We start from the raw sequence: 24,559 nt of genomic DNA on the forward strand, positions 1-24,559 counted from the left end.
TTGCATGAAGTTGGGAATGATAAAACAGCACCTAGCATCTATTAAAAGAGCATGTGAGACTGATACATATTAAAATCTATCAGTAAATGCTTAAAAACCATAATTTTAATCATACAAATATTTTTATTATGCTATATTTTGGAGGCTCTTGGGTCCCATCCTCCTAAGTTTGGGACTGGGAAGAAGAGGGGGCATATAGTGCTCCCTCTGGCAGTGAGCTTCAGAGGTACTTAGTATATGAAACACACAGATAGTGTAATTAGCAACATTATTACACCCGGGCTTCAAAACAAGTACTCTGCATTTCTGCCACCTGCAAAATTCTGGGAAATGTAGTTTGGAACAGAGCCTTTTGAATTCTCAACTATGGAGATCCTCGTATTCTCAAACTACATTTCCCAGAATTCTGCAGGTGGCAAAAATTCGAGGCCCTGGTGTGATAAAAGAGTAAGTGTACTCAGAAGAGAATAGGGAGCTATCTTTTCAGTTGCTTTGAGCTTTGGAAATGTTCACCATGAAGAAATAAGATGCCTCTCTTGCTGAAAAACCATATAGACCCCTGACTTATTTGCAAACCATGAAGAGTCTTCCAGCATCTCAATTAATGGAGCTGAAAAATAGGAAATGTTTTCTTCATCACACCTTCCTGTAAAATTAGCAGTAGTCTTTATTTCCCTTTTCTTGGATTAGTATTCCTTCTTTCTCTCTTCTTAGTTTTTACTATAAAATAACCTTATCTGCTGTATTGTAAAACTGAAATGTTAAAGCGTGTAAGACAAAATTCTACGTCTTGAATTATAAAACGGGTAGGCAGCTCTGACTATTGGGTTTGTCAGATGTGCTTTATTCTTTTCTCTGATCCAGTCGCAAGGCCGGAGGTAAGAAAGTTAAAGGTTAGCTCTAGGAACATTCAGCCATGTACAATGACTATAAATGTGTTCAATGCATCTCTCTGCAGCATGTGACAAACTTTCAGCCTCTACAATGAATCTTCCAAAGCAAATGGAGTCGCCTATCAATAAGCGCCTCTCCTCCTCCACAGCAACAATAACACATTCCCCTGACAGAGGCAAGTGAATGTGCTGCTTGTTGTCACACCAGAAATAATCTCTCCTTTTGTGTCTTAAAAATGAATTTCTCTCCCCACTCCTTTTCCTTCCCCTGTCTCCTGCCACCTTTTTTTCCATTTTGTGATTAGTTAAGCATTCTCTAGTGAAAAACAGAGCAAATGTTACTTTTTAAATATATTAGCAGTATTGAAGCAAGTTTCTCCTAGAAAATGACAGTGTAGTCTTCAGATGATCGGTGGTGTTATATAGGAATATAGTTTGCATCTTAGTGGGACTCTGCCCTTCAAAGGGAAGCCAGGAAGCATCAGAGTGGTGAGTCCATGGTTGCAATCCTGGACCTGCTGGTTCAAGCTGGCCGAGGTAGAAGTTGATGCTGGGGTGTGCCTGTCCTTCAGAGCTAACATAGCCAATAGGTCTAGATTGGGTCCAACTAGCTGGCATAAGGAGAGTTGTAGCAAAACAATTGGGCTGGATTTTGCTAATTCTGCCACTTAGTTACCTGTGCAGTACAATGACAGTACTATTAGTTTTTCTACCTCAGACCAAAAAAAAAAAAAAAAAAAACCAAAACCAAAAAAACCCTTTCATCTATCCCTGGTCCTGAGAGAACAGAGAAGGCTTAGATCCAGCAGATCCAAATCCAGTAGATCAGTGGTTCTCAACCTGTGGGTTCCCAGATGTTTTGGCCTACAACTCCCAGAAATCCCAGCTAGTTTAGCTGTTAGGATTTCTGGGAGTTGAAGGCCAAAACAACTGGGAACCGACAGGTTGAGAACCACTACAGTAGATCATCATGCATGGGAAGCCCTGCTTAAGAAATCATTACCACCATCTGCCAGTGAGAGAACTACTTCTGATACTACATTCTCTTACCTTGTCATGGTTGAGAGGGTTGTGGTGTAATGGAATGATCCTTGCTCCATTCGTTTCCACACAGTATTGAGTCTCTTCAGCCAAAACATGTTTAGGGCTACTCTCTATTTGTTGTGTTTCCATCCCACCTTGCCTCCAAAGAGTTCCAGATGGCAAACAATCCTTTGAAGTAGGTCAGAATGCTCACCCATTCTGGTGAGACCTATGCCTGGATATTTGTAATTCAACTCACTACATTATTGTGACTGTCTATATATTAAATCCCAACTGCTTTGATATATGCTTTCTCAAGCATCGTGTGTGTGTGTGTGGGGGGGGGTCTATCTATCTATACACACACACCCTATACACATTATTATTATTATTATTATTATTATTATTATTATTATCCCATTTTATCTCCCCAAAGGGAGATATATAGATACATACACAAAGAAAGATAGCCAACTTTTTACAGAATTGGGTTTTCTATCAAATTAATATTTGCAGCAGTCGTTTAATATTGATACATGTTGTTTTCCTAAACCTTGGGGAATTTGCTAAGAAGCAGAATTTAGTGCTTGTTTCCCTCTCAAAGTTTGGCCTTCATGTAGTGCAGTGGTTCTCAACCTGGGGTCCCCGGATGTTTTTGAGCTTCAACTCCCAGAAATCCTAACAGCTGGTAAACTGGCTGGGATTTCTGGGAATAGTAGGCCAAAAACATCTGGGGACCCCAGGTTGAGAACCACTGATGTAGTGGGATACGTCAGGGGGACATATTAGAAGGAGCAGGTATAATTATAGAGGGAGTGACGAACTGCAGATGCCTTGCAAATTCGGCATTAGCACACCATTTTTGCAGATTCTTGCTCGTACCAGCAAACTACACATGCATACTGTTATACAAAGATCTTTTCACACTTATTCTTCTGGATTAGGACTGCAGAGAAAATGTTTTGAACCAAGAAAGAGGCATGTTTTAAAAGTCCCAGAGAGCCTGTTCTAGTAAGAAGGAAATTGGAGCAAAAGAGCAAACTCCCAGCATGATCCTATCCTGTCCATGTTTTTCTGGCAGTGCCTTGATGCCCATAATTGTCATATTTGAGGATATATTTGTTAGGCTGTTTTTAAATTTTATGTTTTTGGCTGTATTTTATGAATTAACTGAAGAACTTTGGCTGTTGCACAGTATAGAAATGTAATATGCTTATAAATCAGATGAACCCAGACTGCGGCAACAGTAACTCCCAGCAGTGGATGATGACAAATGTTTAATTAAAGTAAAGGACTCTTCAACAGAGTAGTTCTGTATTTACTCATTACTTTGACTGGACTTTTCCCTCTTCTCCTGCCAACTAAATGGAATTTGAGCTCAAAGTTGTGAAAGTATTTTTAAAGCTTCTTTGATGCAAGAATATAGTGCATGGATATCTGTAGACGTTAACTTAAGTATTTGTCACTATCCACTGAGATCTCCTGATATAGAATGGGATAGAAATAATGTAATATTTTTTATAATTTTATTTTAATGAATTATTAAATTAATTTCTATTGAAAAGTGCCTTGGATCACAGCCTCCTGCCTGATCTTCCACATCTTTTTTCACTGAAATTGGTAGAAATGATGACTTTCAGATATAGATGACATAGCCCCATTCCTGAAAAATAGCTGCAGATCCTGCTGGTTCTGTCATTTCCCAGGAAGCCACCAATGTTTTGCTTATTGCTTACTAGGGCCAGAATGCATGTTTGCCCTGGTTGTCTCAGTTGTTGTGCTTAGAAGCTTTTTGAAGGCCGAAAAGACTCCATAGCAGAAAAAATGTTGTTGTTCATTCGTTCAGTCGTCTCCGACTCTTCGTGACCTCATGGACCAGCCCACGCCAGAGCTCCCTGTCGGCCGTTACCACCCCCAGCTCCCTCAAGGTCAGTCCAGTCACTTCAAGGATGCCATCCATCCATCTTGTCCTTGGTCGGCCCCTCTTCCTTTTGCCTTCCACTTTCCCCAGCATAATTGTCTTCTCTAGGCTTTCCTGTCTCCTCGTGATGTGACCAAAGTACTTCAACTTTGTCTCTAGTATCTTTCCCTCCAGTGAGCAGTCGGGCTTTATTTCCTGGAGGATGGACTGGTTGGATCTTCTCGCAGTCCAAGGCACTCTCAGAACTTTCCTCCAACACCACAGCTCAAAAGCATCGATCTTCCTTCGCTCAGCCTTCCCTAAGGTCCAGCTCTCACATCCGTAGGTTACTACAGGGAATACCATGGCTTTGACTAGGCGGATCTTTGTTGCCAGTCTGATGTCTCTACTCTTCACTATTTTATCGAGATTGGACATTGCTCTCCTCCCAAGAAGTAAGCGTCTTCTGATTTCCTGGCCACAGTCTGCATCTGCAGTAATCTTTGCGCCTAGAAATACAAAGTCTGTCACGGCCTCCACGGTTTCTCCCTCTATTTTCCAGTTGTCAATCATTCTTGTTGCCATAATCTTGGTTTTTTTGACGTTTAGCTGCAACCCGGCTTTTGCGCTTTCTTCTTTCACCTTGATTAGAAGGCTCCTCAGCTCCTCCTCGCTTTCGGCCATCAGAGTGGTGTCATCTGCATATCTGAGGTTGTTAATGTTTCTTCCAGCAATTTTCACCCCAGCTTTGCATTCATCCAGCCCCGCACATCGCATGATGTGTTCTGCATACAAGTTAAAAAGGTTGGGTGAGAGGATGCAGCCTTGCCGTACGCCTTTCCCAATCTTGAACCAGTCTGTTGTTCCGTGGTCAGTTCTTACTGTTGCTACTTGGTCCTTGTACAGATTCCTCAGGAGAGAGACAAGGTGGCTTGGTATGCCCATCCCACTAAGAACTTGCCACAATTTATTATGATCCACACAGTCAAAGGCTTTAGAATAGTCAATGAAGCAGAAGTAGATGTTTTTCTGAAACTCCCTGCCTTTCTCCATTATCCAGCGGATATTGGCAATTTGGTCTCTCGTTCCTCTACCTTTTCTAAACCCAGCTTGAACATCTGGCAACTCTCGCTCCATGTATTGCTGGAGTCTTCCTTGCAGGATCTTGAGCATTACCTTACTGGCATGAGAAATAAGGGCCACTGTACGGAAGTTTGAGCAGTCTTTTGCATTTCCCTTTTTTGGTATGGGGATATAAGTTGATTTTTTCCAGTCTGATGGCCATTCTTGTGTTTTCCATATTTGCTGGCAAATGGCATGCATCACCTTGACAGCATCATCTTTTAAGATTTTAAACAGTTCAGCTGGGATCCCGTCGTCTCCTGCTGCCTTGTTGTTAGCAATGCTTCTTAAGGCCCATTCAACCTCACTCCTCAGGATGTCTGGTTCTAACTCATTCACCACACCGTCAAAACTATCCTCAATATTATTATCCTTCCTATACAGATCTTCTGTATAGTCTCGCCACCTTCTCTTGATCTCTTCAGCTTCTGTTAGGTCCCTGCCATCTTTGTTTCTTATCATACCAATTTTTGCCTGAAATTTACCTCCAATGTTTCTAATTTTCTGGAAGAGGTCTCTTGTCCTTCCTATTCTGTTGTCTTCTTCCACTTCCATGCATTGCTTATTTAAAAATAGTTCCTTATCTCTTCTGGCTAACCTCTGGAATTGCGCATTTAACTGGGCATATCTCCCCTTATCCCTGTTTCCTTTTGCTTTCCTCCTTTCTTGGGCTACTTCCAGTGTCTCAGCAGACAACCATTTTGCCTTCTTGGTTTTCTTTTTCTTTGGGACGTACTTTGTTGCCGCCTCCTGAACAATGTCTCGGACTTCTGTCCATAATTCTTCTGGGACTCTGTTTACTAAATCTAGTCCTTCAAATCTGTTCTTCACTTCCACTGTATATTCGCTAGGAATGTTAGTGAGATCATATCTAACTGGTCTGTGTATTTTCCCTGATCTCTTTAGTTTTATTCTAAATTGAGCAATAAGAAGTTCGTGATCTGAGCTACAGTCAGCCCCAGGTCTTGTTTTCACCGACTGGATGGATGTCCGCCACCTTTGGCTGCAAAGGATGTAGTCAATCTGATTTCGGTGTTGACCGTCTGGAGAGGTCCATGTGTAAAGCCGTCTTTTAGGTTGTTGGAAGAGAGTATTCGTTATACACAACGAGTTTTCCTGGCAAAATTCTATCAGCCTGCGTCCCGCTTCATTTTGTTCTCCCAGACCATGCTTGCCTGTGATCCCTGTTGTCATTTGACTTCCCACCTTGGCATTCCAGTCTCCTGTAATGAAAATAATGTCTCTTTTTGGTGTATTATCCAGTAGTTCCTGCAGATCCTCATAGAACTGATCTACTTCTGCTTCTTCAGCAGCTGTGGTTGGGGCATATATTTGGATCACTGTAATGTTGAAAGGCTTTCCTTGCACTCGAATTGAGATCATTCTGTCATTTTTTGGGTTGTATCCAAGCACCGCTTTAGCGAATTTCTTATTAATTATGAAGGCTACTCCATTTCTTCGATGTTCCTCTTGTCCGCAGTAGTAGATCTGGTGGTCATCTGATGTGAAGTGGCCCATTCCAGTCCATTTCAGTTCGCTGACCCCCAGAATGTCTATCTTTAGTCTTGACATCTCACCAATAACAACATCCAATTTGCCCTGGCTCATAGATCTTACATTCCAGGTTCCTATGGTGTGTTGATCTTTAGAGCATCGGATTCGTCGTTCACCTCCAGTACCGTCGGCCGCTAGCCTTCCTTTCGGCTTTGAGCTAGCTGCGTCATCACATCTGGGGCTAGTTGAACTTATCCTCTGCTCCTCCCCAGTAGCATTTTGGCCATCTTCCGACCTGGGAGTCCCATCTTCCAATGGCATACCGACATATCTCTGGTTGTACTGATCCATTTAGTTTTCTTGGCAAGGATACTGGAGTGGTTTGCCATTGCCTTCCCCAGGGATCACGCTTGGTCTGACCTCTCTGCCACAACCGTCCCGTCTTGGGTGTCCCTTCACGGTTTCGCTCATGACATCATTGAGGTGCTCAAGCTCCAGCGCCCCGACAAGGCGGTGATCCTTTGCTGGAGGCAGAAAAAATAGTGTAACTTAAGCTCTGGATTTTTATCTACGATCTTAACCTGGATAAGAAAGCTAGTTTTCACGTGTTTTACATCCAATTGTTTTGGATTTACACATCCTAGAACCCATAATCTCTTGCCATACTGACTGGGGGTTTCTTAAAACTGAAGACCAAAATCATTTGCCACTGTCATAACATAAGGCCAGCAGTCAGTCCATGCTCTTGGTAGTACCTGATTAGAATATTTATGGAAACTTAGGCTGAGGAGACTACAAAGGAGACTACTACCTCAGTATCTGTTTCACTAGCTAGAGGAAATAAGACATAAAATGGTAAAAAAAAAAGACCTGCTCCTTGGTAGAAAAACTAAATTCAAGAATCCCATTTACATATTTTCCTAGTAGTTGTTAATTGTTGGTTTTTCCTTGTTTATTTTGTTTTGTCCATTCTTTATATTTATTTTCAAGGTTTAGATGTAGCCATATTCTTAATGTTTTTCATTTGCTTCCATCCTTCAGCTCATCGCATGCACCTTAGTCCAATGGAAAACTTTATTATTTCACGACTATTGACTCCCACACAAGCTTCTTTAGCCAGAAGCAGAAGTACATTAATGCTTTCTGAGCAATACAATGATCCAGGTAAACTAAAAACTTAAGGAATGTGTTAGGTACACTGGGGGGAGGATGGTGAGATACTTCCTTTATGAAAGGGATCAATTTTAGGTTATTTTAGTATTGATCCTTCAACCATGGATACACATAAAGTCATTTATTCAGGAATTCTCAAGTGATGATTGCCTGGTTCTGTTAATATGGGTATTGAATAATGTAACATTATAGATTGGCAGATAATAAACAAAACATTAGTTTTCATAATGGCAAAGTTTTCAGCCAATATTTTCCAGGAAACTAAAATTATTTGTTCAGAAAACATGCTACAGGTTTAAGAAGTAATTGTATTAACAGCTTGTGCAGATCTTTGAAAAGCTACACAAGACCAGCAACATTCAGCAAACTACTTTAAGATTATTTATGCATCTGATAAAATTGGTATCATGTATCATTTACTGATGGTCATTGCGTAGGCTATGACTTTAGACATGTTTCAGAATCCTCTGATTAAAAATTAACATGAAACAGCAGTATTTCTCAGAACAAGATTTTAAAAATCAATTATGATTTATCTCTAAATCCTGAAAAAACAAAATTTATTAATTTAGTGAGGTATAAGGGCAAATATGTGATAGTTATATAAAAAAGAGAAAACACGATTCTCTAGTGTGTTTGACCACCTTTTGTGTCAGAATGTTTCTAATAAGTTTGTGCTGTTTCCCTCCTCCTTTCCCTCACTTCTTTTGTCTCCGTTCCCTATTGCTCTTGCTATTGTACTATAACTCTTTAGTATTCCATATCTGTCCTCGTGTAGCACCAGCTAGCCCTCTTAGATCTCCTTACAAGCCTTCCCCCACTCGGAGTATGGAGAGAAAGAAGGCAACTTCTCCTTCCACACCAGATGCAGTGAAGGGAGCAAGTGCTACTGAAGTCTCCCAGGTGGGTTTGAAAGTTGATTGGAGAAAAACTGAAGTTCTGTTTTTAAAATATTTGTTATTGATTACATTCTGTTTCTTAAAGATAAAAGAACACCCATCTCATGCTCTCTTCCTCCTCTCCACCCTTCTCATCTTGTTACTTCCATTCTTTTAGTCACATTTTTTCTAAGCATCTAATCTTACACAGAGACATTTTGGGAGGAAGCTGTGGTATTTAGGGATGTATTTTCTCATAATGGTTGTCTCCAAAAAGCATCAAGTTGTTTTGTTAAGTTTCTGATTACATGTATTTTCTTTCATGGACTTTAATGAAAAGTAGAGCTGAATAATTACATTACTGCCAGTGATTCAATTTTAAAAGTGAGTTTCTTGGCTGGAATTGTCTTTACTTCGCACAAAGAGGTTGATACCACATGCAAAGTTTTGCTTCATATCTTTTACATCATGTGAAATAAGAATAAGTTTGTCAAAAGGGTATGTTACAAAAGACTGGAACTCTTGTCCATGTTGTTATGGATCAGAAGGTTTATTTCATATCTCCACATGGAGCTGGAAACAGAGAAAATGAAAAGTTCTGTTCTGTGTACTAATCCCAATATATAGATATAGACTCAAGGAGACAATCATCAGTCTATCTACTATATTATCTTTCTACTTTATGTTTTTTTTTTACCAGTGAGTACTTCTTTTTGCCATGGCACTGCTTCTGTATTTTTGGAATGCCTTTACACAGAAATACCAGTGGTGGCATCTCTTTGGTGCTTTCCTGCCCCAGTAGAGAGTACAGGGAACCGGATGCTCCTTCTCTTCCGAACTTCTCATAGCAGGGAGGGATAGTTTACTTGCAAGTAAAAAAGCGGAAGATCACCCCCCCTCCCCAACTTCCCCTTCAAATATTTGAAAGAGTATGACTCCATTTGTTTACTTAAAAGCATTACAAGGAAATAAGGTTAAACAATCTGCAAGTCAAGGTGATTTTACCTTCCCTCCCAAGTCACCTTAGGCACTTGATTTACTCTAGTGACCCATACCTTGAATCTGCAGTTGTAATATTCAAGGCATTTTGCTGCCTCAAGGGGAGCAACAATGCAACTAGGCAGTCCTATTAGTAAAGATATAGAACTGAAGGCTGAAAATCCCACAAACTTCTTCTGTCCCCTCCATGGTAGTCAAAGTACAAAAATAACAAACATTTTGCTACCATTTCAAGACAGCCCTAGTCTTCTGCATGAGGTGACTTCTTTGCTTTGCCTAATGACAGGGCAGCCCTCCATGAGGTTTGTTTTTTTGAAGTCTCTTGGAAAAAAGCAGGCTGAGTGAAGACGTAATGACTAAATGAGCTCTGAGTAAGAATACATTGCACTGTTTGCTACAGAATATATAGACATTACTGTTCTTGAAGCTCCAAAATAAGCATCGGAAGCATTAACTTCACTCTGTGGTCATGTCTTTAAAGTTTTTGTTTGTTTCTATTTTCCTGGAGTTAAAAGCCTGAGTTTGAGGAAATGCCTAGGCTTGCTTTAATAGACAGTGAAACATGCTCCCAGTATCCATATTTCACAGGTACCAACAGTAACTCTGTAGCAGATAGACTGCAGCTGAAAATGAGAAATAAGATGACTGTGTGTAGAAGTAATTGTTTTTTTCCCATAATTCAGAACCATTTGACTAGTTCAGATGAATGTTAGACTTTTTCCTTGGTCCCCCTCAGTCTCTTTATAAAGTGCTTTAAAAACCAGTAGCTTCAAAAACCACTGCACCTGCAACAAAGCCTTAGGAGTTTATTGCACGAGTTGGGACAATTGCATTTGCAGAAGGCAACAGCATCCTCGTCTGGGATTTACCACATGATGTTGTTCCTTTCCCCCCACTCCCCAAGGAACAACGGAAGATGATAACTCCATGTTATGTCCAGCTGTTATCCTGTTGTAATTGCCATTTGACTGCTTTGTGTGATAAATTCTAAAGTCTTCTTGAGATTATATATTTGTTATTTGGTCGTCTGAATCTGAACTTGCTTGGCATTGAAAAGTAACAATCCTCTTATGGCCAAACTTCAAATGAGTATATTTGGTACTACCTTAGCAGTAAAATACTTAAATTATCAATTAAAACTTTTGCAGAATTATATTTATTATGATATGTATGAAACAGTGTGCGCTTAGAGAAGTATAATGTTGGAAGAGTTAATTGATAAGTAAAGGACTTTAGTAGTAAGGTGGTTCAGGCAAGTGTACCTATGCGAATGACAGGGTGTCTTGCAACAGCAGTGGGCAACTGTTTGAGGTTAGTGAGCAGCACTTGCCTCCATAGGACCACATACCTCTGCCATGCCTCTTAAATTTGTTTTGTCCCCAAATGTAACTTAGCATCTCCAAAGGCCACAGAGATGATTTCACCAGTAATCTTCCATTTCACTTCCTGTTGTTTAGAATAGGTCTAGGTTCTTGGCCTAAAATATTTCATAGTAGGCCAAAAATGTGACAACATTGCTTAGGAGGAATATTTGCTGAACCATTAAAAATAGGAGACAGAGGGACATAAATATATATAACCCATGGGAATTTTCTAGCCCTGCTTTGCAATTTATTTTATTCAAATTGGGTTTTTTCCCCCTACAGCTGCCCTGATCAGTTTAGGAATCTGTGATAAATGTATTTGTGACTGTAACATTATTTTACAGCTACCAAAAGACTCTCTCCTTTTTTTTCAAGAATGAGAAGAAGAAAAAGGAGAAACGACCCACAACACCTGGCACATCGTCTGGCTTGGGATCTCCTCTTCGAAGATCTGATTCCCCTGCAGCTATGTCTAAGCGATCAGCTTCACCTGCTACTCCAAAGTAAGGATGTTTTGCAAATCTTCAGTGAGCTCCAAGACAATTTAAATATTGCAGAAAAGATGACAAATTCACATATTGCTGTTTTTCTTCTTTTCTGTTCTATACATTACAGTGTGATTTTAAATTTTCATTTTCAACATACATAAAACAAATGCAAATCTTATCAATGTGCTACAATGTAACACCTTTCAGGCATACAGAATAATCTCAGCTTATAAAGCATAACTCCAGTTACGTGAAAAATCTGCCCACTTGCTGTGTGAAGTACCGCAGCCACTTTGCCAGCTTTTTAATGGTGGTTTTGTTTAGAGAGGGCTGGCACATTACAAACCATTAATTTGGTTGCCTTGTCTGGGACTGTTTTCAGAATATTTTATTGACAAAAATTCTAATAGGGTAGAAATGTCTATACAGATTGACCATCCCTTCTCTGAAATTTTGAAATGTGGAATATTCTGAAAGATAGTGCAGTCATCACTTTCTGATAGATAAATGTACACAAACTTAGTTTCAATAATTAACAGTTAGCAAATATGAAGTTTAAAATCAACTTTAAGGCTATGTGTATAGGATATAAATAAATTCACTGTTTAGATTTGCTTCTCATGTCTAAGACCAGTTATATTTGTATTGGTTCTGGTCCATCTCCCTTTATGAGCCAGTCAGAGTGTTAAGATTGGCTGGGAAGGTCCTGCTTTCGGATCCGCCGACAGGGCTTTCTAGGTGATGGACCCTCCACTGTGGAACTCCTCAGAAAACAGCTCAAAACTTGGCTATGCAAGCAGGCATTCGGTGATTGATAGAAATACTGGAGCAGCTTAAAGAACAACTACAAGATTGATGCACTATTTAAAATATTTTGCGGTCATGTCTGATGGTTTGTATAGTTTTCAATTATTTTAATTTACAGTTATATGTTATTGCATTAGATATTAATGTATTGTTTTATATGCATGTGAGGCATTGCATTTTTGCCATTTATTATGCTGTATACCACTTTGAATCCCTAAGGGGTGAAAAAAGCAGTATAGAAAAGCAATAAACAAACAAACAAATGCAAATACTGTTTTTAAAAAATTCCCCCCAAAATTTCAGAAATCTGGAATATCTCTGGTCCCAAGTATTTCGAATAAGGGATACTCAACGTATACTTTAAAGGTTAGGATAGAAAATATAGAAGCAGCATATTCGTTCTTGCTACTTCTTGCTTTTTTTAAGATATTATGAATTAGTCTAAAATTAAGGTAAAGAAAAGAGTGTGTTTTTCCAGAAGGAAAAGATGCTGGAAATAAAGGATGAATCTGATACCTAGAACTGCTGACTAGAGGGCAAACCGGACAAGGAGAATTCTGTTTCTGTCTGTCTGAAATTAGAGCCAAGTCCGGAAGTGGTACAGATCTTTTGCAAGAGATGCCTGGCTGCAAGATCTATAAGAATCATTTTACAGGACAAAACCAAAGCATTTTGGCTTATCTTCTCATTGAAGTAACTGCTATCTATGATTGCTATGTTTAGATCTATGTTAGTATTCAAACATTCTTTAAATGTATTCAACAGAGTCCTTGCCTGAAGACAACAATTATAATTCTGTGACATTTAAGCTTGTCTAAATACCTCAGTATTCATATCCTTGTGCGTATCACATTTTTTTCTCCCTCCTCCGCTCCACTCAAGTATTTTAACATCATGGAAATGTACCAATCAAAATTAATTCAAACTGACTCAGGACAATGTCATTTTTTTCTGAGCCAGTCCTAAATGAATTGCTATTAATTCCAGTTTATACAACTGTCTCTCTGTTTTTGTTTTTTTTTAAAAAAGCCCCAAACTCATTTGATGACTGGCACATGATCTGTTCCTTCCTGTTCACAGTCCTATTTTGGCTGGAGGACAACCTGCGTATTTAACCTTCACTTTGTGTCATGTTTGTAGATTATTGTTTCATTATTTGTTTCTTGTAAATGTCTAGAAGAAATATTGATCATTCAATCACAGGCTTGTACTTCCTAAACCCTCTGTTATTACAGTAATGAAATGTTGATTTTTTTCCCTTTAAGGTCCGTCACAAAGACTTATCCTCAGTCTCCAAAAACTATTAAACAGTTTCCTGCTTCTCCTGCGAAACATCGCACCACTTCAAATCTCAACCAAGAAACACCCAAAAAAAGGGCAGAAAAACATAAAGATAATCAAAGGGAAAATACTAGCCTGAAGGCCCAAACATCACCTGCTGAAGAACCTGCAAGCCAACCTGTAGCTGAAAAAGTTGTGCCTTCTTCTGGAAAGATAGAAAGCAGTGAAGGTGTGTCTGTTTGTTTTTGGCTTCTATGTTTACTCCTTAAGGCTATACACTTTAAATCTGTTGATTCAAATAACTAGTTCTGTCAGTTTAATTTCTGTGGCAAAGAAAAGTGTAAATTCAGAGAGTGTCATCTATACCTGTCCCTCAATAGCACTTCATATTACCTGGAATGGTTTGCTTGGAAAGACCCATAACAAAAATAAACATGCATGACAGTCAGTTATGTTTCTCATTGTTGTTTTGTGTTTTTGTCTTCTAGCACCATCACCCAGTAATATAGTATCATACCCTGAAAATTATATGACTTTTGTAGTTGGAATCCTCACATGCGTTCAAGAACAACCCCCCTGTTGCATCAGATCCACTGGTTGGCAGTCTGCTACCGAGCAGAAGTCAAAGTGCTGGCTTTAGCCTATAAATCCATTAAACAGTTTCAGTCCAGCTTACTTGTCTGAATGCATCTCCCTTTATGAGCCAGCAAGAATACTAAGATCTGCCAGGGAGGTCCTGCTCTCAGTCCCACTGCCTTTGCAGGCGTGATTGGTGGAGACGAGAGACAAGGCCTTCTCGGTGGAGGCCCCTTAGCTGCAGAACTCACTCGTCAGTGAGATTAGATCACCTCCTCCCTCCTAGCATTTAGGAAACAGCTTAAGACCTGGCTATTCAAGCAGGCATTCGGTGAATGACTGAAATATGGAGATATGGAAGTAGTTAAAGATAACCTCAGGATTGATGTAAGATCTAAATGTTTTATGTTGTGTCTGTGATTGTTCTTTTATAGTTTTTATTTATTTATTTATTTGCCATATTTTTATCTCACCTTTTTCAAGCCTGAAGGTGACTCAAGGCGGCTTACAACCTGACAGCTATTTGATGCCATAACAATCTACACTATACAATTAAAATATTTTAATTGATTGTCATATGTTATTGATTTAATATGTGATGTTTTATACATGTCAGGTATTGAATTTTGCCATTTAGTATTCTGTGAAACGGTTTAAGTCTCTCCCCACGACCCCCCCCCCCACCACCACCCCCCCCCCCCCGGGAGTGAGAAAAGCGGTATATAAATGCAATAAATGAATAAATAATTTCTTTTTAAAAATGTAGCAAAGGACTATTTCATACAGTTGGAGATCTAAGAAGGAGTTTAGTGTTTCATACAGTTTCAATTTTGGAATCTTGATGTTGCTGATTGATAATCTGTCTATTTACAAATACTCATTTCATCCAATAAAATATCCTTAGGGAAAACTGCAGCCGGGACAACAGATGCTGAGGAAGCTACAAGAATTCTAGCAGAGAAAAGACGTCAAGCTCGCCTCCAGAAAGAACAGGAGGAAAAAGAAAGGCAGGAGAGAGAAGAGCGCAAAAGGTACTGACCCCCTTCCCCATTAATAGCAATGTAGTCTTAGACAAGTAGCATCAGTTCAGCTTTCAATTAGGATCACCTTCAGGCAAGTGGGAATTAACTGTTCTTAATGCCTGTAATAATTCTAAATCATGGCCCATCTTTGACAATAGAATCATAGAATCATTGAGTTGGAAGAGACCTCATGGACCATCCAGTCCAACCCCCTGCCAAGAAGCAAAAAATTCCATTCAAAGCACTGCTGACAGATGGCCATCCTGCCTCTGTTTAAAAGCCTCCAAAGAAGGAGCCTTCACCATGCTCTGAGGCAGAGAGTTCCACTGTTGAACAGCTCCCACAGTTAGGAAGTTCTTCCTAACCATGGGCTCCCTGTCCCTTTCTTCATAATTTGGAGGCATAACTTCAATTTTCCACCAACATTTTTAAAATGCACTGAAAACATGGCATTGTCATTCAGTGCCATGTTCAGTGCAATAAATGGTATAATCTTTCTGCCAGTCTTTTTAAAAAGTGCTGTGACTTTTGAAGGCTAGAGAGAGAAGAGCTGGAAAGAAAGGCAGAAGAAGAGAGGATCCGACTGGAGGAAGAGGCCCGTAAACGAGAGGAAGAAAGAAAGCGTGAGGAGGAAGAGATTAAGAGAAAAATTGAAGAGGAAGCTAAAAGAAGAGCTGAAGAAGAACGTATGCTAAGGGAAAAGCAGGAAAGAGAATTACGAGCTATGATTGAAACACAGGTATGGACTTTTAGAAGTGTAAAATGTAAACTGGATTCGTATTTTAGATGTGTTATTTCTTAAAATGATCACACAACATTACGTACAAAGCAGCAAATACAGGAATATTACTACATTACCTAGGTTTCCCATTTCTTACATCAATATATGAATCGGACTTAGACCAAATCAGACCATAATAAGTTCTTCTCATTGAATGTTTATAAATAAACATTATAAATAAAGATATATAAATACAGTTTTATTATGATTTTATTATGGATAAAACTTGGTGTTTCTCAGACATTTGTTCAAATATCCTTACAGTATTGGTCTGTAGCAGAGAAAATGATGTACTTTGTGTACAGCAGATTCCTGTGTTCTTTTATTATCCTCCCTTTCTGGAATTTGGAGGCACTGGTACATATACATCCCTGTGCTTTTTGCCAGACCCACATGATCGTAATGAATTATGAGATGGTGCTCATAGTAGTGCAAATATAAATAAAGTTAAGATGAACTGCGAACAGAAATCAAGCTTCAGAACTACATTTCAAGGATAGGCAGTATGTTTAAATCTTCTGGGGGGGGGGGGGGCTGATAACTTCTTTCTCTTTGAATAACTAAGGTCTGTGTTTGTTCATGTGTGCATTTTATTAGAAAGAAGCAGCAGAAGCAAAGGCCCGGGAAGCAGCTGAACATCTGCGCCTAGAAAGGGAACAAATTATGCAACAGATAGAGCAAGAAAGACTGGAGCGAAAGAAGGTAGCATGAAGATTTTGTCATTTTTATTTGCTCCCAAAAATGTAGGAAAACCCATTTCTAAATGAACTACCTGAATAAGAAAAGAGTTGGATGATCAGATTGAACTTTAGTGGGAACTATAGTAGTGGCCATATCACCTTAACTTGCATGTCAATCCAAATATTTTTTTAAAAAAATTTAACCGCAATTCTGTAGAACTATGTAGGTTTAATAGAACCTTTAGAAGGCAAAGCAATTGCTTCTATACTATATATTGTTGAAATTCCAATTTCACTTGTAAAGAAGAAGACAGTAAACAGATATTTTTCCACTCCATGCTTTAGAGAATTGATGAAATAATGAAAAGAACACGAAAAAGTGAAACACCAGAAATTAAGGTAAGGACAAGAGAAGTCTAGGGCTATTATACTGCACAGTAATAAAAATATATCTTTAACTGTAACCATCTCTATGTATTGGGTGAACAAATATTTCGGTCCAGAGAGCCATATCTTATGTTGATCAGAGGTTGTACAAGTGCATAAATATTTGTGCAGGCACTGATATAGAGAAATAGAGTGTTTCCTACACTTTACATTTATATAAGTTTGATACCACTTCAAGTGCTGGGAGGTGAAGTGGTACTTCAATTAAATGTTGGGATTTTTAGTTTGATTAAGTAATCAAAATTCTGTGCTGTAGAGCTCTAGTGCAATCTCCTGAAATACATCATTACAGTTAAAGCTTCAGGAAAATGCACTAAAGCACTTTAGAAGAGAATCAGGATGGAACTGCCATCCTCACCTCCCAGCCCCACATTTCTTCCTTAAACTTAGCAGAGAGGTCTGCCTCTGACCACAGGCCTCTTGGACAAAGCTCCTGGCGAGCCATTTTGAAACGTCAGAAGTTCTGTGCGAAAGGCCTGAGGATGGAGCCAGGTCTCCTTTAAAGTTTAAGATGGAAAAGGGGGCTGGCTAAATGCTCTCCTGGTCGGATTGGAACTACCGACCTTTCGGTCAGCAGTCCTGCCAGCACAAGGGTTTAACCCATTGCGCCACTGGTGGCTGTCCCTTATACAAAATGGCAAAAATCAAGGTTTGCTTTGTGGGGTTAATTTATCTGTTTTGAATATTTTCAAGCCTTGGATGGTGGAATCCATAGATACAGAATCTGTGGCTATGGAGGGCCTACTGTATATGTTACATATAGCTATGCAGTCCCTTTTCATTAGTTGTCTTCTCTTACACAAAGGAGCCAGAAAGGTTGCAATTAATAGCAGTAAACAGAAAAGCAAAGGATCATGACTGTTTTCCTTCCTGCAGTTGCTCTGCTGAGTATCACCCTCAGCAAACTTCCTTCCCAGCTTACATCCCTAGAAAGAGAAATCTGCAGAGGAAGAAAGCCAGTGTGTGTATTGTGCACTTTGGCTCTAGACAGCAGAGAGAACTGATTTACACCTCTTCCCCTTTGGGGCTATTGTGGGAATGCAATTCCCATAACCCCAAGTTAGCATAGGCCATGGTAATGACAGGCATGAGAGAAGCAAAATTGTGGTACCTTGGTATCTGCTGGAGATTGGATCCAGGACTCCTGCGAATACCAAAATCCGTGGATGCTCAAGTACCATTATATACAATAGCACTGTACAGTTGTGTCCTTATATAAAATGGCAAAAATCAATGTTTACTTTTTGGATTTCTTTTTTATAATATAATCAAGCCATGGATGGTTGCATCAGTTGACACAGAATCTGGGGATACAGAGGGCCTACTGTATTGCTAACCATGATGTTGCCTCTATTAAATAAATGTTATGAGTATGATCCTTCTAAGGAGAGTCAAAACTGACTATTTGCTGCAGATAAGAAACAATATGTTTTTGATTGCTATGCAAACAGGATCTACTTTACTAAGAGTTATAACATTTCAGAAAGAAATAACTTGTGAGATTTACTGCAATAACTTTTTTACAAAGATGTATATCTAATGGATTTTTCATGGTTCAACATGCAGAAGGAAGACACAAAACTGGAGGTGCCAACAACTCTGAATGTGGACAGACAACCAAAGCCACTTGCCATCAGTCAAACTGGTAAAAATGAATTTCTATTGACTGTTTTGGTTAATCATTGTTTTGGTTAGGCATGGAGAATAAATCCCTGCATTTGCAACTGGTTTTAAGTTGTTTTGGACAGTTTGAGGCCAAATTTACCCAAAGCAGGAGGAAATTATTATTTTTTAAAATAAGGGTTTGTGGAGCTGAGAGTCTACTTATGTGATGCTTGGGAGCTGCATGTGTCCCATCTACCTAGTAAATCCTGTCTAATCTTTTCTATTGTTCTGTTGATATTTCCTTTACTGTGGTTGTTTTTTATTTTCACACACTGTAAGCTACCTTGAATTATCATGTATTTAAAAAGGTACAATGTAAACACTGTTACATAAATGTTCACCCCAGTTATTTTCCTAAATCCCTCTGCACTGTTGGAGCGGAAGTGGCTTTGACTTTTTTTGGAAGTGAATTCAAGTAAGTGTAGACTATACGGATCTAGAAAGAGTAATATTCAAAATCAATCCAGGGCAGCTACATTTGTTTATTTTGGAAAAAAAATCTGTCTCTCATAGTTTGGCTGTAGGATTTTATGTTTGCTGAGCAAACTGTGTAACGAAGGGGACATGATAACCCCAAATCCTCCTTTGAGTCTTCTAAGTCTCTAACTTGTATATGAATTCACATACACACATATATTCACAAACTGGAGAGCAACAGAATTAATACACAATAAGTTGCTGTCTGCTTACCTTTCTTAAACCTTTCCATTTGAATGACCCCTGTCCTATTCGGACATAATATTTTATATGTTTTCTATAGTGCAGACCTATTTAGAAACAACAGTGATGTATTTGTTTGATCTTTGGCTTCAAAGACTAAGTTCATTGTGTTTGTATTTTTTTAATTATCTTTCCTAATGAATTTGCTTTCATAGAAATGAATGGACTGGCAAACTGTAAAGATGACAAAGGCCTAGGCTGTGCTGTGCCTGACTCTTTCCCTCATGATGTATTTTCTAATGGACTTAAACCACTTATGAGCCTTATTCACTTGGATGCAGTGGATGGGAAATCTCACAGCATGGATGATTCAGCAGATGAAGTTCAGTCTATGGATGTGAGGTATGCACTGTTTTACAAAAACTGGTCAGGATCCAGAGAATTGTACTGCTGATTCCACATGTCTGACCCTGCATTACAACTGTATTTCTTTGTATTTTTTCAGTGTACTTGCACAAGCCTCTTGTTCAAGTGTCAAGTAACTTATTGCACCCTACACCTGAATTTTAAAGTTTTATTTCTCATTTCATTAAAGAAATGCTTTTCTTGTATTTTATTTCCCACAAGGCCTCAGAAACAATATTTGGTATTTTAATTACCATGTACAAAATGGTAAACTCATCCACTTTTAAAGGAAAGTATGCATCCCAAAGCTATGCATGGCTGCTCAGAAGTATATCCCACTGTGTCAGATAGGTTTTAATTTTAAGTACAAATGTGCACAGAAATGCAGGTTTCTTTAAAGTTAAAATATGTTTCTGGCTATCCACTCATTATAAAATGAGTCAGTTGAAATGTCATTGGGCTCATCTAGAGTGTCATCTTGTGTTGATTTATGCCTGTACAATTTAATGATATTTTTGTCACTTACTCATCTAAAACATTCTCCTTACTTTTCTCAAAAATGTACATAGAAGGGTAGCATGGTTTGGATCGTCTGCGGGCAGTGTATAATGTGGACTGTGGCATTAGCTGTGGGTATGTCCAATCCACTTGCACATCCCCTCAGAGGAATTCCCACATATATTGCAGTCTTCATTTCTGTTTGTCCACCTGTAAGAAGTGGGATAAAAGATTATACCTGCAAAGACTGTAAAGAGGCCGTATCTTGTTGGGGAATGAGTATCCACATCCCACATCATTGCATGCAGAAGGACTACCCCAAGCTAAATGAACCATAACAGTAGGGTTCATGTGAATTTGAAATTCAAATGCATCAGGACAGTGAAAACTGCTATGTTCAGCTAAGGCAGTGGTTCTCAACCTGTGGGTCTCCAGATGTTTTGGCCTTAAACTGCAAGAAATCCTAACAGCTGGTAAACTGGCTGGGATTTCTGGAAGTTGTAGGCCAAAACACCTGGGGACCCACAGGTTGAGAACCACTGAGCTAAGGAAATGTTATGGTAATTGGCAAAAAAAAAATACATTGGGATAAGGGAAACATCATTTGGATCTCAAGAATAAAAGTGGCGATTACAGTAATGAAAACGTGCTCATTTGGCAGGTCTGGATGAGCCCAATGTCATGAGTGTTATTCTGCCTCTCTGCTACTAAAATATAGGGTGACACCTTATTCTCCTCTGCTTCCACCTCTTTCTATAGCCCTGCTTCAAAAGAAGAGCTCATATCTATCCCTGAGTTTTCACCACTGAATGAGATGATGCCTGGTGTTTCTTTGGACCAAAATGGATCAAATAATGGGAAGGCTCTTGAAGAACTACTAGATTTCACCGGCCAGGCCTCTTACCCAAAATTATCAAGTGAAAGTATTAGCATAGATGATTGTAATAAAAATTTAATTGATGGATTCAATAGTCCAGGACAGGAGACAACTCTCAACAGCTTTTGTTGACAAACTGCTATTCAGCAACAAGGTACAGTAGTATAATTTTTATGGTAACTACTTTGGTAGCTGTTCAAGGAATATTATTACTTTCTGTTGCAAAAGCATGCAACAGAAACTAGGGGAATAGGCCTGTCTTCAGAAGTACTTCTAAAGCATCCTGATGGGAAACATACAAAGGGAAGTGGGATTTCTATAGCTCCATAAACATCTTCAGAAGAACATACTATTCCTGCTTCAGGGAATACAGGATTGTAGCATGACTGTACTATCAAGTTATTTCTCTCACTTTTGGCATTTCCTGCACACAATTGTCCTATTGTGAATTCATCTGGATACTTACATTATATAAAATACCACTATGTTTCCTGGGGAATATAGGTTTTAATTTATTTTTTTCCTTGGTAAGGCAGAACTTCCTTGAATCAAGTTACCTGTTTTACTAAATTACCTTACATGTGGATTCATAGCTTTCTCATACACAAATTATGTGGTGGAAAGAGATGAAATTATTGTGGAAAAATAAGGCCATCTTCTAATACTAATAATTCCCTCTCTGCCTCTTAAAAATCATAATATTCTGACAGTTAAGCAAAACTTGAAATACACTAGGATTCAGTTGACATTGAAGCCTTAAGCTCATTTCTTGATTCCTTTTGCATCCTTCCCTCTCTATGAATTCCTTCAGCTTGTTCCACTTGGTTTGACAAGTCTTTACAGTTCTATGACAGAGGGAAGTTTTTGTTTGATATCTATTAGTTATCTATTTGGTTACCTCATGTTCCTTTTAGGGCTTTTAAAAGTGTATTTCAAAACATGGAACATTAGCAGCCCATAAACATTTTAAAAGTCTAGCAAATAGGAACAAACTGGTGCCTGTAAAAAATCAATTTCTCTTCTTGAGTTAATGCATGCTCAGTTTTCCCCTTTAAGTTTCATTCCTTCAGCGATTGAGAATAAGAGAATAGTGATATAACATAGAAGAGAAATATGAAATGAATCAATTAATTTCTGCAAGCTCACTTTGTATATTTTTTCTTGATTAACAGAGGACATAGAAGAATATAGAATACGACCACTGCTGCTCTCAGTACAACAAGAGCTTGTCATTTAAAGAAGCTGCTGCAGTCCACACTGGAAATCATGTTAATCTGCACTGAACTTACTGTCTTCCCACATGTACTGTTGAGCAAGTAGTCGTTTTGGTAAACAACGGAAACTTCAGTTTAATGTGATTTCAGGGAACATTGTGGGATATTTTGTTTGTTTGTTTAGAATTTGAGCTGCTAAGAAAATATATATCCTAATGGGTTCCAAGTGAGTCCATCCATTTGTTTTAAAACCATTTTTTAAAATGTCGTCATTGAATCATCCGGATTTTTTGTAAAAGGACATTGGAATGAAATAGTGGTTCCTGTGTTTGCCATGTGCAAGTCTTTTCTGGTTTGTTTGTTATACCTTGGGAAAATATTGTTTTTAAATGCCATTTATCATAGGCGTTTTGTTGTGCATCTATTAACTGAGAAAGCTTGAAAAATATGCAATTGCTGGAATCCATGAAAGAGGGTTTCTTGTAGACAGTGGATTATCCCTCATTAAACTATGGCACAAAACATTTTATTTGCATTACATTGCTGTCGATAACTTTCTTGGCACAGAACTGTGGCTACCACTAATAGAATGCTAAAAGGAATTAGTAAGCTCTTATTAAACGAGTCTTGAAAGCATATTTAATTTTAACTATTCATGAAAAAAGACCAATACCTTTAACCACATGTATTATATTATTATATAGGCAAATGTATTATGAGGTCTACGCTGATGATATGTTAATGTCCAAGATATAACATCTCTTATCAATATCCGCTGGTTTTCATTCATGGGATTTACAAATATCCTATAACACTGCATTGCATAATCAACAGCAAACAGTATATCAACGTGGGCAACAAGGTATCGCAAGGCATAACAACAAGAGGCAAAAGTTGTATTCATGTGTGTAATAGCCTATAATCTCTCAACAAACACGTTTGTGAAGAAATCCTTTACTGAAAATACATAGGCATTTTATAATTCGTACTAAGGGCATGTTCAGCCCAATTAAGCATTTAAAATTCTTCTGATTTCAGTGGGCAAATTGAACTTTTTGGATGTCCTACATTAAAGCCAACAGCCCTTAAAAGTGTTTAATCGGACTTGGACTGTGCACAAATAACTCCTTTGTGCCATATTCTGCACTGCCTATAGGACAGTTCTGCCCAATTCTTTACCGCAAACAACTCTGTTGAAGCTAATGAAACTGGAAACTTTTTTATTTAGGGATGTGTTAAAATGTCATGTAGCTCTCTATTCATGTGACTCTCAAAATGGCCCCCTGTTGAAGAATTAAAATTGTTAATGAAACAATGTGGTGATATATATACACAAATGCTTACAATATTTATGTTGATGTATTTCAGCAAAAATGAGTCCTTTGGTGACTGTGCAGTATGTTGTAGCATGGTATAGTGTCTTTCAAGTTTATTCTGCAATTTCCCTCCTAAACAATAAAAAATACCAAATCGATCACTTGTAGTTATATTTTTGCTAGTGGTGGTGACTGTGTGTGTGTGTGTGTGTGTGTTTTTTTTTTTTTGAGTTCAGTAGTGTGCTTTATTACAACATATAAATTTTTTTTTGTCGTGTCAGGAGCGACTTGAGAAACTGCAAGTCGCTTCTGTTGTGAAGCGACAACATATAATGACACACACAACACTTTATAGCAGATAGTGTTTGTTCATTCATTGTTATAGTTACATAAATAGTATATAATTGTATACAAGTATACATAGAACGGGTTTCATGCAAAATATTTTATTGAAAGTACTGAGAGCTCATGGTTTCATACTGAATAATTGGATAGTTCCTTTATATGAAAACAACCTAAAATGTGAGGACTTCGCTGGTGCCAGTACATTTTAGCTGATCCTAAAATGTAGTTGGTGCTGAGCTGCTGAACTTGCTGATTAAAAGGTCATAGGATCAAATCCGGGGAGCAGGATGAGCTCCCAGAGTTAGCCCCAGCTTCTGTCCAACTAGCAGTTCGAAAACATAAAAATGTCAGTTGATCACTAGGTACCTCTCCAGCAGGAAGATAACGGCGCTTCATGCAGTCATGCCAGCCACGTGACTTTGGAGATGTCTGTAGACAACGCCGGCTCTTCAGCTTAGAAATGGAGATAAGCACTACCCCAGAGTTGGACACGGCTAGACTTAACATCAAGGGGAAACCTTTACATTTAAAATGTAGTATGTTGTATCAGTCTATTGTATATGTCGGAGTAATGTTATATTGCCTTTCTCATTTCAGTTGTCTCATCTTTACGGTGTGTTTCATTTTCTTTGTAACTCATTTATTTTTCAG

At 38.6% G+C, this 24,559-nt stretch overlaps 1 protein-coding gene across 9 annotated transcripts in view; it reads left to right on the plus strand.

Moving 5' to 3' along the window:
- MAP7D2 (MAP7 domain containing 2) overlaps window positions 1-23,721 on the plus strand; it is a 75,234-nt gene extending 51,513 nt beyond the window's left edge. For 4 of the 9 annotated variants that reach the window (XM_060770079.2, XM_060770083.2, XM_060770082.2 and 1 more), the window contains 13 exons: window positions 959-1,069; window positions 7,474-7,596; window positions 8,360-8,508; window positions 11,222-11,349; window positions 13,407-13,651; window positions 14,903-15,029; window positions 15,555-15,759; window positions 16,399-16,503; window positions 16,827-16,880; window positions 18,495-18,573; window positions 19,469-19,655; window positions 20,916-21,187; window positions 22,206-23,721. In XM_060770079.2, the coding sequence (XP_060626062.2) occupies window positions 959-1,069; window positions 7,474-7,596; window positions 8,360-8,508; window positions 11,222-11,349; window positions 13,407-13,651; window positions 14,903-15,029; window positions 15,555-15,759; window positions 16,399-16,503; window positions 16,827-16,880; window positions 18,495-18,573; window positions 19,469-19,655; window positions 20,916-21,165 (1,763 nt within the window). In that variant the 3' untranslated portion in view covers window positions 21,166-21,187; window positions 22,206-23,721. The remainder of the gene's footprint in view (window positions 1-958; window positions 1,070-7,473; window positions 7,597-8,359; window positions 8,509-11,221; window positions 11,350-13,406; window positions 13,652-14,902; window positions 15,030-15,554; window positions 15,760-16,398; window positions 16,504-16,826; window positions 16,881-18,494; window positions 18,574-19,468; window positions 19,656-20,915; window positions 21,188-22,205) is intronic. The other 5 variants (XM_060770081.2, XM_060770084.2, XM_060770085.2 and 2 more) reach the window with 3 other exon arrangements.
- Window positions 23,722-24,559: the final 838 nt, after the last annotated feature.

Source organism: Anolis sagrei, chromosome 3 (genome assembly GCF_037176765.1).
Source record: "Anolis sagrei isolate rAnoSag1 chromosome 3, rAnoSag1.mat, whole genome shotgun sequence".
NCBI classification, from domain to species: Eukaryota; Metazoa; Chordata; class Lepidosauria; order Squamata; family Dactyloidae; genus Anolis; species Anolis sagrei.